Source organism: Nanorana parkeri, unplaced genomic scaffold (assembly GCF_000935625.1).
Source record: "Nanorana parkeri isolate BGI_ZX_2015 unplaced genomic scaffold, ASM93562v1 scaffold948, whole genome shotgun sequence".
NCBI lineage: Eukaryota > Metazoa > Chordata > Amphibia > Anura > Dicroglossidae > Nanorana > Nanorana parkeri.
Genome location: NW_017307216.1, coordinates 295,360 through 310,569, shown reverse-complemented (window position 1 = coordinate 310,569; position 15,210 = coordinate 295,360). Strand labels below are relative to the sequence as shown.

At 44.0% G+C, this 15,210-nt stretch overlaps 1 protein-coding gene across 1 annotated transcript; it reads right to left on the bottom strand.

Moving 5' to 3' along the window:
- Positions 1-1,546: 1,546 nt before the first annotated feature.
- CDC6 (cell division cycle 6) lies at positions 1,547-12,141 on the bottom strand. The gene is given in 13 exon segments (XM_018566422.1): positions 1,547-1,644; positions 2,293-2,433; positions 2,520-2,731; positions 3,837-3,901; positions 4,227-4,327; positions 4,577-4,716; positions 4,877-4,983; positions 5,234-5,384; positions 5,496-5,532; positions 5,535-5,737; positions 6,402-6,674; positions 6,756-6,926; positions 12,010-12,141. Coding segments are annotated over 12 exon segments (1,686 nt in total). The 5' UTR covers positions 6,925-6,926; positions 12,010-12,141; the 3' UTR covers positions 1,547-1,557.
- Between the last annotated feature and the right edge of the window lie 3,069 nt (positions 12,142-15,210).

Below are 15,210 nucleotides of genomic sequence, written 5' to 3'. Positions count from 1 at the left end.
AAAGCAGATCAGGCAAGTGCGGTTAGGAATCCAAATGTAGCCAGTGAAGAGGAATATGGAGGTTGCCATGATGGACCTCCATTTAAATACTAACCCTCCGAATTCACTAGAGTCAGTGATCTCAAAGTATGCTCATACTTCCTGAATACCCTGATCTGCATACTTCTTCCAGGACAGGAACCCATGCAGCACTGAACGTCAGAAGAGTCAGCTCACTGGCATTATCAGGAGGTTGGCAATGGCAGCTCCCATATTTCTCTCATGACCGTTTTTTTGTAAGACCGAGTGTTCAGATAGACCTGTACTGTGCATAGTACCTGCTTAAGGTCTAATACTACTTTTGTTGTCAAAAAGAAGTCATACACTGCATGGATTTCAGCAATCATCACTGTTCCATGGATACTGACACATGCAATATTACAGGTATAGTCCAAGAGCATTAGGGCCTGGCTTGTTATAACCACAAGGTCAGTCTCAGCATTATAAGTCAGAAGCACAGACATCTTTGTTTCAGCTTGGCATACTCTGTGGTAGGAGGCAGGTTCCCAGTGGGTATGCTATACTCGCTGTCTGTAGTCTCACAGGAGTCGTCTTAGGCCCTAGTCACATGGGAAGTTATGCCGCATTCTGGAATTCCTGCAGCAAGAACCTACGGATTACTGTGGTAGGAATCCCCAGATGTGGCTGCGGTACCCAATGATGTGAATGACAAGTTGACAGCACTCATCACTCAGCAGCGCATGGTATGAATACATGAGGTTCAGGATGATAGTCCCTGGATGCCAGATAGATACGTTCAGTGACAATCGTCTATCCTGTAATGCATGTCATCGTACCACGTAAGTTTACATGCAGGCTACTTACAGATGCGGCCGCTGTCACCCTGCCATTAACTTCAATGGGTACAGCAGCCAGATCTGAACAGGGATGCCTGTGGCAAGAATCCCAGTACATCTGTGTGAATGTAGCCTTAGGTGTTCCCCATGTCTGCAATGTCCCCTCTTTCTGCTGTAAAAGGTTATCCTCTAGTTTGGTGGTGCCATACCATGGTGCAGGTTTATTAAAATGTTCTCCCAATTTCACTCTCGTGTCCAAGTAAACCCTGAGCTGGATGTAATGTAGGCAGCTTTGGTATTCTCTCACTACCGTTTCCTGAGGATGAGGCAAACTCTTACATAAAAACACACCAAGAACTCAGATTTTTTGGTTTATTAAAAAACAAATTAAAAAAGACGAGTCTGTAAAACCAGAACCGTGTCTGACAGTAAAATATCTGCTGCAGATGGCAGCAAACAGTCACATCTTCTGCATCATGTACTGAATAGTACAGAATAAAACTATATACAAAGTATAAATTACACCAGTTTCTCTAAAATCATGTTAATACGGCAAATGACCCAAAACGTCACTTTTATAGTCACAGAAATAAACCTCAGCCTTTTCTTTGCCAATACTCAGGCTACAAAGCATTTCATTCCCTCGGTAGCAGCAGCAGTTCCTTCCAAAGTAAAATGTATAAAAGTGTAAAAGCAAGTGTATGGGGCCTGTAAAAGCAGCTTATATCCCTGCGTGGAGAACATTTCCGATAAGGACTTTATCCTTGAAGGCGTGCTCTATGTCCCGCTCCTCTATCTTCAGAGACACCTAGACAGGTAGAAAGGATACAAATTAGGGACAGGCACATAGAAGAAAGCAGAATATATATTGCAGGTAAAGTAAAGAAAACTTGTGCCGAGAAGTATGGAGGCTGCCACTGCTGCCCATCCCCAGCTAGAAAACAGATTTCTTGAAGTCCATTGAGGGACCAGGATTCAGACATTTGGGTTGGTAGAAAATCTGACCATAGACAGAGGGGTGTGACCCGTGTCCCTCAAAGAGCTCTACTGAGGGACACCGGATCAGAAGCAATTCAGAGACCGTGGAGACAGCCAAAAGCAGTCAAACTGAGGGGTGGGCAACAACTAATCACCAACAAGCCCACAGAACAGAACTTAGGGATGCCTCCAGATTAAAGAGCCATGTGAAGGAGCTTCAATCCAGAGCTGACATCAGATGAGGCTTTAACATCCACCCGGTAAAATAATGCATGAATAGAAGACAAACAAATCTGACACAGGTATGGAAGTAACAAAGTATACAGATAACTTTTAGTATATTTCCTCTTTCTACAGGCTAAAGCAGCAACGACAGCCAAGTCAGATATGGGAGCATAATGCACTAAAGTGATTAACGGGACCAAGATAGTCACCAGCTCACCTCATGAAAAGTATAGCTTACAGCATTATAGTTTACCTTTGCAAGGCGAGCTTCCTTAGACTTTTTGAGACCCACAATGCCCCTTGTTTCCAGAAGCTGGCAAAGGGAAAGACATTCTGACTGGCCCACTGCAGGCATCTGCTGCTTGCGGCACACTTTGCTGTATGTGTCATGAAGCTGGAAAACAGAAGAGTAACATTTCAGCCTCAGAACAGCTATCAGACCACTATGAAGGATACATTACAGGCAGGTAAATGACTTACTTTTCCTAAAGTGACTTCCTTGATCTTGCTCTGCTGGGTTAGTAACAGGAGAGAGCACACAAGGAGCTTCTGCTGCAATGGGAAGGAATCCTCCCCTCCTCCACCAGCTGCCATTTTGTCTCCATACACATCAGATATAACCCGTGAAATGTGGGGCAGGCTGACCTTCTTTGGAACTGGAGTAGATGCAGCTTCTTTACTTGGAGATGGACCTGGAAGATCAAAATGAGAAAAGGCTATTTAAATGTACAGCTAGACCATATATTAGTCTCAATTTCATAACATCTACAGGAGAATTGCCACTAATGCAAGCTGGAAACTTGTGAGCTCAGATTCTGAATATGAAGGGATGCAAATATACAAGTTTATCTAAAAGCAGACAACCAGAATGTAGGGCCCTAACCGCCTTTAAATCTATAGGAGTCAGTGGGAGCGCCCACCTAATACATCACTTTCTCCATACACAAGCTGTGGGAACCCCATGAACAGGGTTCTACACACAAAGTTCAGATAGGCCACAAAGACCAGCTGTAGCCTTATTTTCAGTTGGATGAGGAAGAGTTAAATAAATTGTATTGCCAACTGTGTCACCATTTAGGAGATTTCTCCTCATGTCCTATTTGATAGGTTGCACATCTGGAAGAGGGGGATACATTGTGGGAATGCACATCAGAAAGAGGGGGATACATTGTGGGAATGCACATCAGAAAGAGGGGGATACATTGTGGGAATGCACATCAGAAAGAGGGGGATACATTGTGGGAATGCACATAGCTGGACATGATAATGCTGCAGAAGTACAGACTGCCAATAAATCTTCCAGCTCCGGATGAGAGTCTGATGGTAACAATTGTTTGTAACTGAGCAGTTTAAATAAAGTGTATTTCCAACTGTGTCACCATTTAGGATATTTCTCCTCATGTCCTATTTGATAGGTTGCACATCTGGAAGAGGGGGATACATTGTGGGAATGCACATCAGAAAGAGGGGGATACATTGTGGGAATGCACATCAGAAAGAGGGGGATACATTGTGGGAATGCACATAGCTGGACATGATAATGCTGCAGAAGTACAGACTGCCAATAAATCTTCCAGCTCCGGATGAGAGTCTGATGGTAACAATTGTTTGTAACTGAGCAGTTGCATCTTGGCATCTGAGAAGCATTGACAGGTAGAGCAAAAAGACACAAAGCAGAATTGCAGCACTCATACAGGGATTAACAAGAGGACCACACAGGAAATAGACAACATCCTGTCCACTGACTGGGCCCCCAATACTGATATGGGAACTCCGCAGAGATAAACATCTACTTACATCCAGATAGAGGCTTTAGGACCGTCTGGCTCCTTACATCCGACTCCACTATTTCTACTGCTCGCCTGGAAACAGGAAACGCACTTATTGCATGTAAACACCAGAAACCTAAAGCATCAATGGGTCACCATCACAGGATCACAGCTAAATATACACAAAACAGAATGAACCCAAGATCCTGACAGATTTGACTATTGTTACAGAATATTGTTTAAAACAAGAAATGTCCACCGGTGAGACGTCATTAGGATTTTAAATGACCATGAAACAGAATAGAAGGAGCCAATGTCTTAAGTTATATACAGGATATTCCTCCACTAAAAATGTTTATTTTAAAAACAGGATGCCGGGTTTGAAATTGAGCAAAAAATTGTGAAAATCCCAAATCACCTGCAGATCTCTAAGGCCTTCCTTGCATCTCCAGAGACTGCCGACACCTTCCTGGCACAAAACTGAATGGCTGCATTATCTAGAACTTGGTCCCCAGACACCTTCAGACAAATCAGAGGGACGGATTATAGAAGCAATGTAATACATTTTACACAAAGCAATTACAGAGCATACAAATTCAACTAAAACAGTAAATATCGGACATTCCAAATCCTGCCTTCACAAGAGAACATTCATTACAGGTATTTATATAGCGGAGACAATTTACGCAAAGTTTTACATAGTTGCATATTGACATCAGTCCCTACCCTCAAGGAGCTTACACATTTTTTAGGCCAGCAAAAACATACCTGTGTCAGCCTGTCTTGGAGTATAGTGGCAATCTGATCCTTTGTATACGGAGAGAAATTGAGCAACTGAGGTCTGCAATGAGGACGAGCTTGGAGCCTGGGCAGGATACGGTCTGTCAAATCTAGAGCATTTGCAATTCCTAAACAGAAGAAATTATGAAGCCATGAGGGAAAGATGACAAACAGTAATTCAGCTGGAAAAAGTACATATTTCACCATGCAAGCAATGCAGGACAGATTGTTGACTGGATTTACATCCATATCAACAATTCCTAACGGACACGGCTGATCTTCACTCACCAATGAGCACAACTCTTGAGTTTGGGAGCCAGGGCCACTCAAACACTGTATACAGCACATCCTGCCCTTTGCTGTCCAACTGATCCATCTCATCCAGCACAAGAAGTCTGCAATAGAAACAGAGTCAATGTTAGATGTTGTGTAATAACCAAGTGTAGAATTTTTACTTAGATTTATCAGAAATAAGGGGTGAAAGGTGTGCGTCAACCCCTCGATATTCTTGCAAGACCAGACACAACTGGATGCAGTACATTTACCTGCAAGCTTTGTACTATGAGATAACACCCAAAGATGCAAAAAGTTGGTACATTGGAAGTTAAAGCACTATAAGAAAATATAAAGGTTAAATGCACATACATGACGGGCCCCTTGGAGGTGACCATCTTCTCCAGATTTCTGACCATATCTTTCCCAGAAGCTGAAAGCTTTGGTGACCCAGAGATCTCTTCTGCTATGGCTGGGAACACTGCCAGTGAACTTGAAACAAAAAGCATTTTTTTTAGCAGAACTGAGAAAAGCCAGATTGAACTAAATTAAGTTAGTTACCCTCCACTCTACATTTTGCCTGCCCAGCATGAATACATTGCTTTAGATTTAGTTCCATCTATTAGAAGTACACCTATGAGAAGAGTTTGTGGTCCCTCCAATAGTGGTAAAGTACCTTATTCTCTTGCAGCAGCTTGGTCAGACATGCAGTTTTGCCAGTTCCTGGAGCCCCAGAGATATAAAGGCTGCCAGGCTTCTGAGACGTAACATGCGTCTTCAGAAAAGAAAGTATGGCTGTCGTCTCCTTTTCCCGTGCCAGCAGACGTTCTGGCACAGCTGTGTTTAGTGCGCACTTTGCCTTTTGATAGCAGGTTCCTGTACAGGGCAAAGAGAAAATACATAAGACAAGCTGGCAACTTCTAAAATGTGAGAGGATATACAACAGCACTAGAAGATGCATCGTCATCCAAGATATTTACTAATAAGAAAAGAATGAGCAAGATCCTACTAGATAATACCAGCAGGTAGGTATTGGCCAACTGCCTTATACATGTAGTGAATACTGCAAACTCCAAGGCCGAACCACAGATGAGCTCTTACAATAAAAAATCTGGGGCCACATATGACCCAGGATCTTCTACTAAACACATTTTTAGGATCCTGATAAAAAAGGCAGAAATCAGCTGATCCCAGAAAATGCTAAATGTCACAACACAAAGGAAACTGCTCTTTTGTTGCAAGAATATTTAACCAAGAATTTACATAGAACTACAAGGTTTACTTTAGACTGCTTCACCTATATTCATAAACTGGATATTCTAATGTATTCCAACTATGTGCCCAATATTCAGCCTCCTCATTCAGACTAATTCTGAAGCGTCAATACAAGGGTGAATGGTGGTTGCTTTTCCTATGCCTTGGCTGTATGATTTAGCAGATCCATTTTCAGTCCGCAAGTCTATCACACGGGCCAATATTAAAAATACTGGTAGTTTTCGTAGCATTTCAGAGAACAGAAAAGACCTGCTTATGTCCTCACCTTCTTGTTTGAACAGTCGTGTACACACACTCTTCCTCTCCTGTGGACCACGCCGGGAATTGCTGGATGGGGTTTCCTGACCTCTTTTCTGAGGGGATGCAAAAGCGGTGTCCTGACCATTCTTAGCGGGAGACAAGGGAGTCACAGCAGCCTGGTTCTCATCAAAAATCAGACGCCTCCCCTTGGCAGGACTAAGGGGCCCATTCTCATTGCAGCGTTGTTTGGGGGGAGAGCAACGGAGTGACTGGGGAATGTTGCAAAGATTGTCACCACCTAAGGACACAAGACAAGATGGTGAAAAGATTGCCAAAAAGACAACAAACATCATCAGGAGAAACACGCATTGGTTTTTACCTAGTCTTTTCCGTGGACTGAGAGGTAGTTCCTTAGATACAGGCGGGAGGGGCACGGCACCAATGTCGGATTTAGCCCGAGACCGCAACACTTCTTTGGCTTGAGTCTTGGCAGTCTTTGTCTTGGGGAACTGAATGGAGCTCTGAGACTGAGACCTGGTGCTTGGCATGGCTGAAAAACAAAATGTTACTTTATAACCAAGGCTCACAAAACAGAATACATTTTGCATCCGTCTATAGCTCAGTGACTGATTCTATATGTATTTTTCATAGTTTTTTTATAAACGTTATGTATGAACCTACAGGGGGAAAAGATTACACATTGAGAGACAGCTTCTTAAAAGGAGAACTATGAGATGAGTGATTTCCACTCACCTCATAGTTCTAGCCGACCTGTGACAATGAGACTTTCACAGGTCGGCTCAGTAGATCGGGAGGTGAGCAAACACATACCGGGTTCGCTCACCTCTCGATCCTGTCACGGCTCTCTGCCGTGACAGGGGGGAGGGGCTGGATTCCCCTCTCCGATCTGCCAGCGCTGACTGGCGGAACGGACGGGGGAGGGTACAGCTGGCTCTGCCTCTAGATAGGCAGAGCCAGCTGTCACTCACGCAGCTGGGCGGATCTCGACATCGATGTCGGGATCCGCTCCGGCTGTAGCGTCTCAGTATACCGCGAGCTGTAGCTCGTGGTATACTGAGCTTAGGGTAACGGGAGGATGCTAGTTTGTGTCCTCCCGTTACCCTAAGGAGAACTATGGGGAACAACACTGACCCCATAGTTCTCTTTTAAGGCTTATAAGAGGAATACCACCCTCATCCAATGAGCTGTCTCTCCGATTGGTTATTGGCACGTGTCAGAATACAATATAATCAGCGGGATTCCTCGATTGACACACTGTTTGTGTTGGTGGAGCAATCGCTTCAATTTTTTCCTTCAGCCCGCGGGTTGAACAAAAAAAATTGATAGAGATAGACCTAAGGCTTCCCATACACCTAAGTTACTAAAGTTTAGGCGGAAGGTGCTGACACGTTTCAATATTCATTTGTGACCGACGTCCCAACACGCTTTCATATTCATCTCTGACTGACATTAAAACATAAGAGCACCGTTTAGAGAAACAAATGAACAATTCCTCATAAAATCTGAGGTTTCAAAATAAATGGGAATGGTAAAAACCAGAGGCATTCCATAAACTTGGGAGGAACAACTAAACTCCATTGGCATTTTCTTTTAGCAAGGTCTGAAAATCTGCTACAGGAAACACCTTCACTTTTACCAAATCCACCCCTCTAGTCACCTAACTGTGCACAGTATTAACACAGAGCCCAAAGCTCTTGCTGCTCTAATGAGCATGGCCTTCCCATTAACGATAACAAGCTTCAGGGAAGCTCCAGATTAAGTCATCAACAGGGAGCAGTTATAGCTTAATGAATGAGACAGCCGGATAGCAAGCAGGTTAACAAGCTTAAATCAGTGTGTAGCAGAAAACCAGCCTGCAAGATTTAACCCCTCATAGATATTACATGAAGTGCACAAAAATACTGGAAAAGGAAGGAAAGTATCTGACCGGTCAGCAGGCCATACATTGTACGATTATTGTTCGGAAATTGTACACAAACGGTCTAAGGAAAAAAAAAATTGAACAGTTGATGGTACATCACCGATTTTTGATATTGTGATCGAAATTTTGAAAAATAAATAAAATCAATGAATCAGTGGGGCTTTCATTGGTCAAAAATCTCAGCAAAACCACAGCACATGTGTAAAAGGAAATTCCATCGTTCTTCAAAATTTGGATTGTTAGTACAGCTAACGAACGATTTTCCGAAATCAACATTTGTCTATGCTTTATGGGGTATTCCAGCTATAAATCGATTGAGGATTCATGGCAGAAACAAAATCCATACAATGTATGGCCACCAGTAATCATTCTGCATGGACTTCCTGTGTCACAACGTCTCTGGTTCTGCAGTAAGTCAGGACACACGTCCTTTCCCATGTAAATACCCGACACCCTTAAAAGGACACCAACCTAAAAAAAAAAAAGCTTTTCTAGCTCCTAAATCAGATACACCAAACAAATATTAATGATTTATTTCAAATGCAACCAGTGTAAGCATCCGAATGTCTCCTGCAAGTCTGACCATACACCTATCGTATATACTCGAGTATATAAAATTAGGTACCTCGGCTTATATTCTGGACGGCTTATACTCTAGTATATACAGTATTTTCGTTTAATCCGCAGGCTGAGGGAAAAAAACCTGACCCGATTCCTCCATCAACACAAACAGCGTGTCGATTGAGGAATCCCACGGTTTACATTGTATTCGGATAGGTGCCGCCGACGAGTGTCAGAAACCCCGATCAGTGCGGGCAGCCCAGTGCCGACTCTGATCGATAGAAAATCTTCCAGCCGGCTCCTTCAATCAGCTCAGCCCCACACACTGTGCAAATTTCAGCTGGTACATTAAAAAAAAAAGGCCAAAATTCGGCCAGTGTATGGGCACCTTAATCCTCTGCACAATACTGGAGATTAGGGCAGAGAGCTAGCCTGGCTTTACTATACACACACACGCCTAAATGGTAGTGAGAGCCTAGAGCAGGGGTAGGCAACTTTGGCATTCCAGATGAGGCTAAACTAGAAATCCCATGTCTGTGCGAGTCATGTTTGTAGCTGTCAATCTTGCAATGTCTCACGGGACTTGTAGTTCCACAACAGCTTGAGTGCCGAGGATGCCTACCCCTGACAGAGTATGTTGCTGCTCCTTCATGGTCCAATCAGAAGGCTGGGAAGTGCGTGAACAATCCAGTCAACCCATTGAAGTATTCCCTCACACAGCACAACTTTTTTATTGATATAAGAAATGAATGGTAGCTGGCTTAGAAGAGCCACCGACACTAAACAGGAGACCAAGTCTCAAATTGGTGAGATCACAACATTGTCCATGGAGGCACCAGCAGGCGCTGCCAGATGAGGTTTGTCGGCAGGAGAAGCAATTCATATTGGAGAACAGCCAGATTGCATTAACTTTCCCTGTCAGTGGTGCTGGACGTGACTCACCATATACAAAATGAATGGCCACACAAATCATTTAAAAAAGGAGAACTATGGGGTCAGGGCTTTTCCCCATAGTTCTCCTAAGGGTAATGGGAGGACACAAACTAGCGTCCTCCCGTCACCCTAAGCTCAGTATACCGCGAGCTACAGCTTGCGGTATACTGAGGCGCTGCAGCCAGGATCCACGCAGCTGCATGAGTGACAGCTGGCTCTGCCTATTTAGAGGTAGAGCCAGCTGTTCCCGCCCCCTCCCGTTCTGACCGTCAGCGCTGGGGGATCGGAGAGGGGGGAAACCCTGCAGGGAGCCGTGAGTGACAGTCACAGACCTCTGCAGGGACAGGATCGAGAAGTGAGCGAGCAACGGTATGTGTTCGCTCACTTCCTGATCCATTGAGCCGACGTGTGAGTTTCATTGTCACTCGGGGATCAATGAGCCATCCTGCGTCTAACCAATGTTCATGGTCTAATGACCTGTGGTTAAATATTAACGTCTATGACTCCGCAGCAGGAAAATATTATACAAATTAAGTTTAAGGCGCAACGCCACGCAAATTACACAAGTGATAGTAATGCATCAATTAAGTGTATTTTAATGCAACAAGTAAGTTATTTTCAGCCTCTTGTCTACAGCAGAGCTCCAATTAGAAGAGGGAGAACTTGGCTCCAATCAGTTGCCCTGCATTGCACTTCTGACAAGGAACATCACATAAGATGCTGCTAGCCAAGTGTGGCTGTGCAAATCTCAGGACTGGATGGACAAATACAAAGCCATTGGCAGGGAAAACGCTTCCATACATGTCAATGGTGTATTCGACCATAGCACATCATGAATCATATGCAATGGTGTTAATGGGGGCCTAATATAGCTACAGATGACTCTGCCAACCTATGTCTGCAGGCACCATTAGATGATTTGGTTCCTTCTCTGTATAAGGGATCCCATAATAGAGGACTATATCTGCATGTCAGATAAAAAAAAAAGGAGCCTAGCTTCCCCGGGGGGGCATCCCCATGTGATGGGGAACTCCGATATAAAAAAGGGAGGAACCTCACTTTTGTGTTTTTGCAGGGGTACCCCATTACACTTTTTAGACTGGGGTGCCTTGGGGTTTCCCATACTTAAGGGTGCCGCGAGTAAAAACAAGGGATGAGAAATACTTGGATAAAGCCACCCCACACCCATGATAAGCCTTGCTGTTTGCCAAGCACAGCTGATTACTATCTGATGGGGGCTGTGTGCACAGAGGATCAAAGCGGGGGAGGTTTACTAGGAAAACTCAGATACTGGGACACTAATGGCTACTGCCAGGGCAAGGAAGAAAACCATAACAGCTAAGAAATAATTTACTATAAACAACCACTTTTTAAAAAGATATGGCAGCTATCTTATACAAGGCCCCGACCCTGGATGAAAATGCTTCACTGATCCATTATACCAGCTCTTCCAGACCTCTGTTGCAGAGGGGACACCACACTACCCCCAATCCTCACACCTCCTCCCCTCCAATACAAAAAGCACATCCTGGCCCATTAATGTGGGGTTGGTCCCTCTTGGTAAAAGGCTCCAATGGAGCCGATTCCTGAAGTCACATGATCAGTACAATCTCGCAGAACTTCGGCACCAAGGGACACAGTGGTGCAGGTCCTCAGTGTGGCCACATTCAGTACCTTGCGGCCCATTCACATCAGTGCAGTACATTGATAAGCCCTTCCGGTTTTTATAAAGGGCCCCAACACACCAAGGATGCTGCATGACACAATGATCATTAATATCAGTGCGTTACAATGCATATGCAATTCAAAATGAATAGCAACACCACGGTGCCACACAATGGGATTACATGACAATCACACACAGGTAAAAAGGTGGACAGGAGCTTTAACCCTTGCAGTGGAGGGGGGGGGGGGGGGGGGGAACACTACAAAATAGGTAGATTTATAGGAGTCAGGCTGAACACATGCTGAAATATACAACCTACTACAGTCAACTTCTCTTTCTACCAGGGTGCCATTTAATGTGTATTTGGAACTCCAGTGCACTAGTTTCAATGTAACTCTCCAGCAGCTGTGACAACACAACAGTGCAGATTACGAAGTAAATTAGCAATGCTTTCACTAAACCCTTCAGATATATAACCACGACAAGTAGAAATTGTCAATGACAAAGCCCACAAGCGTGACATAAACCCACCTGAGGAATGAAAGAGCCGATAGATGTTACCCGTCTGAAGTCCAGCTGTGGTCTGCCCTCAGCCCGCCAAACTCCAGAACCTGGTAGTAGCGCGCGCTCGGAATCTCGCGCCAAGCACTGTAATTGGACGACGTTCCACACTCCGCTCTTTCTAATTGGCTCAACGTGAAGCTGCTTCGCTCAGCGCCAAGCTCTGCCCCAACAACAGTGCTGACGTCACCATCGCGCCGAATCTTTCCTGCCGGGGTGGGTGGGGCTAACACGTACTAAGCAGCACCAATGAAATGGCCGTATTTTCTTGACGCCGACACTAAAAGCGGCCATATTTGTGGTGGGGTGTAATGCTTTGTTGGCACTTTAATTTTCAGATACCGAAGGGTTTAAGTGTACGAAATTAAAGAAAACGTTGGGGTTGTTTCTATTTTTACATCATCACATGGGAGTGGTATGAACTGCCGCACAGTGGTATAACTAGTGTATCTGATACCGGGGTAGTTTATAACACAACCCCTCCCCGATGCTTCTTCTATATGTCAAAATGATTTTCACTAATAATCATGAAATTAAATAAATTGTAATAATGGGCAAAACATTGCTTTACTTATGTGCATGTTGTGTAATTAATCAGGCTAGCAAAAAATAAAATTCAAGGATTTCATAGCTGCAAAACATGAGGTGCATAGGTGAGCTGTGACAGCCATATGGAGGACTTATAATATGGTCACAGCCAAGACTTGGCAATATGTAGATAAAACATTACGGTCCTGACAATACATGGGCAACTAATGGGCAATCATACACTGTACACAGGAAGCAGTGATTTGTTACAATATTCAGGTAGTAACATAGTATTTGAGGTTGAATAAAGACACATGGAATCATCTCAGAATTCCATTTTATTAAAAATCTGAATTCATATAACACACTGACATGTGCACTATGTGGACCAGCAGTCTGCTATTACCTCGGCTCTCAACGCAAGCCTCAAACTTTTCCCCTGTATAGACGTCTGATGTGTTCCTGGCAGTCACAGGCCACGCGTTTTGTCATTGTGCATGCATTGCAGTGATGTGCTGTGTACATTTTGTGTTTTTTTTTTCATTTTGCATTGATTTAAATTTCAATTCTATAAGTTAAACTGTAACTTACAATGGCAGAGCTTTCGTTTTATATAATGGCATCCTCATGAATTGAAGCATGTCTATAAAATTGATAAGGGTAGCCGTAGAGGTAAGGTGACTCAGTTAGTAGATAAAATAGTCATCAGTCTTGCTGGAATATTTGCTATGGTTTTCCAGCTAGCCCTGGCTCCCATTTCACAACATAAACTTGCAGTCTTGGCTTAACCAAGTGAGCGTCTTTAGCAACCCAGTTGCCGCATAGGAGTTGGACAGTGCTCCAACATCTCACTGCCCTCTATTTCTAGGACCAGCCTCAGTTTTACTTGGAAGCAAGCGGTTTAAAATGTGAATTTAATTTGGCCACTTAAAGTAATTCCAGAGCCCTTAAATCTGTAATAACCACTTCCTGTTAGTGGGGTTGCTTTGCACTAACCATCAGGTACATAGAATGTAGAAAAAAACATATAATTAGGAAGTACTTGGCCTCTCCTCCACCTTAAAGTGCCTGTATGCCTAAAGCCTGTCATCAGAACAGGTGTCCTCCCCTGGAACACTTACCCTCACCTCTTGATCTTGTGACAACTCTAACATTTTGGATATGTCCTCACTTTCTGACACTGGTCACCAGTACAATTAGAGGGTGTATTTACCCAACAGGGACACAAACAGCACTAAAAAACTGGACAAAGGGTCTAACTCAGGGGTAGACAACCTTGGCACTCCAGCTTTGGTGAAACTACAAGCCTCTGGGAGTCATGCCTTTGGCTGTCAGTCTTGCAATGCCTTATGTGACCTGTAGTCAGTGGCATTCCGACGCTGGGTGACAACCCGCCGTGACATCATCGCGCATGCGCTGTGTTCTTATTGACGCCTGCCATCTTGGTGTTGGACACCAGCAAAGAGAGGAGGGGACATCCACCCGGCGGGATAAGGTATGCCGCTGGGTCCCCTCCTCTCTCCTGACAATGTCGGGCTCTTGTTCCGTGACCGAGTGCCCGACTATTCATAGGGGGTGACACCAAAATGACTGTCATTTTGGGTGTCACCCCTCCAATGGTGGCTGGCCGCACCCCCCTTATGACGCCACTGCCTGTAGTTACACAACAGCTGGAGTGCCGAAGTCGCCTACCCCTGGTCTAACCCTTTCCTGCTAAGACAGTACAAAACCCCCCAAAATTACCCATTCTGGAAAGTAGGTTTGTAAATTGGGAGCTAGATAATTCAATGACTCACATCTTTAGAGTGTGAACTGTTCGTGGAATGACTGCTTCTGCATAAAGTAATCCATAAGCCCTGATGAAGGGGGATAGTGTGGACCCCCAAAATGCATAAGCCGTTTTGTTCAATTGATCTTTATACAGTAAATAAAATGCCACACTGGACTGTACTAGTAGCAGTGGTGTCCCCATTTTACATTTTTGCTCTTTTTGGAAAGTGGACACCCCAAGGTAAGCTAATTTTTGCAATTTTTTAGTCAAAGAAACATGCCGGTATTTACGTTATAATGGTGCACTAGATACAAGTCATACACAGAGGGAGGAAGACGTGAAGGGATTCAAGTACAGTCAAGCAAAACAAAGATAAAGTTAACGTTAAAAAAAAAAAAGGCCCTAAACTTATTCTTCTACCTCTGTATGGAGACACCCAATGTGTGCAGCTTAATAGGCATTTACATACATTTCCTAGCTGTATATACATTTATATACGTGTGTAAGGTGGTCAATTTTAACTTCTATTTCATTGTATTATTTTATCATTTTGTTTTTTATCATAACCTGATTACTACTATTATGGGGGGCAGACTCCCACTTTGTTATAATATAGTGGCAGGGACGGGTACACTTTATGTAGACTTCTTCTATTAGGATGCAGGTGCCCCGTCTGCCTCCATCCAATGCAGGTTGTGAACAGTCCCTGATCTGCAGCTTACCTGGATGATGAAACTCCGAGAGGAAAGAACAGAATGTGCAATGCTTCTGCCCTCCATCAGCGAATGGGGAGTTCACTGACCTTCTGCTGCTCTGCATTTCAAGTAAAGCTGCATTGTTTTTGGGCTGCTGGAGAAGCTGGGTGAGCGATA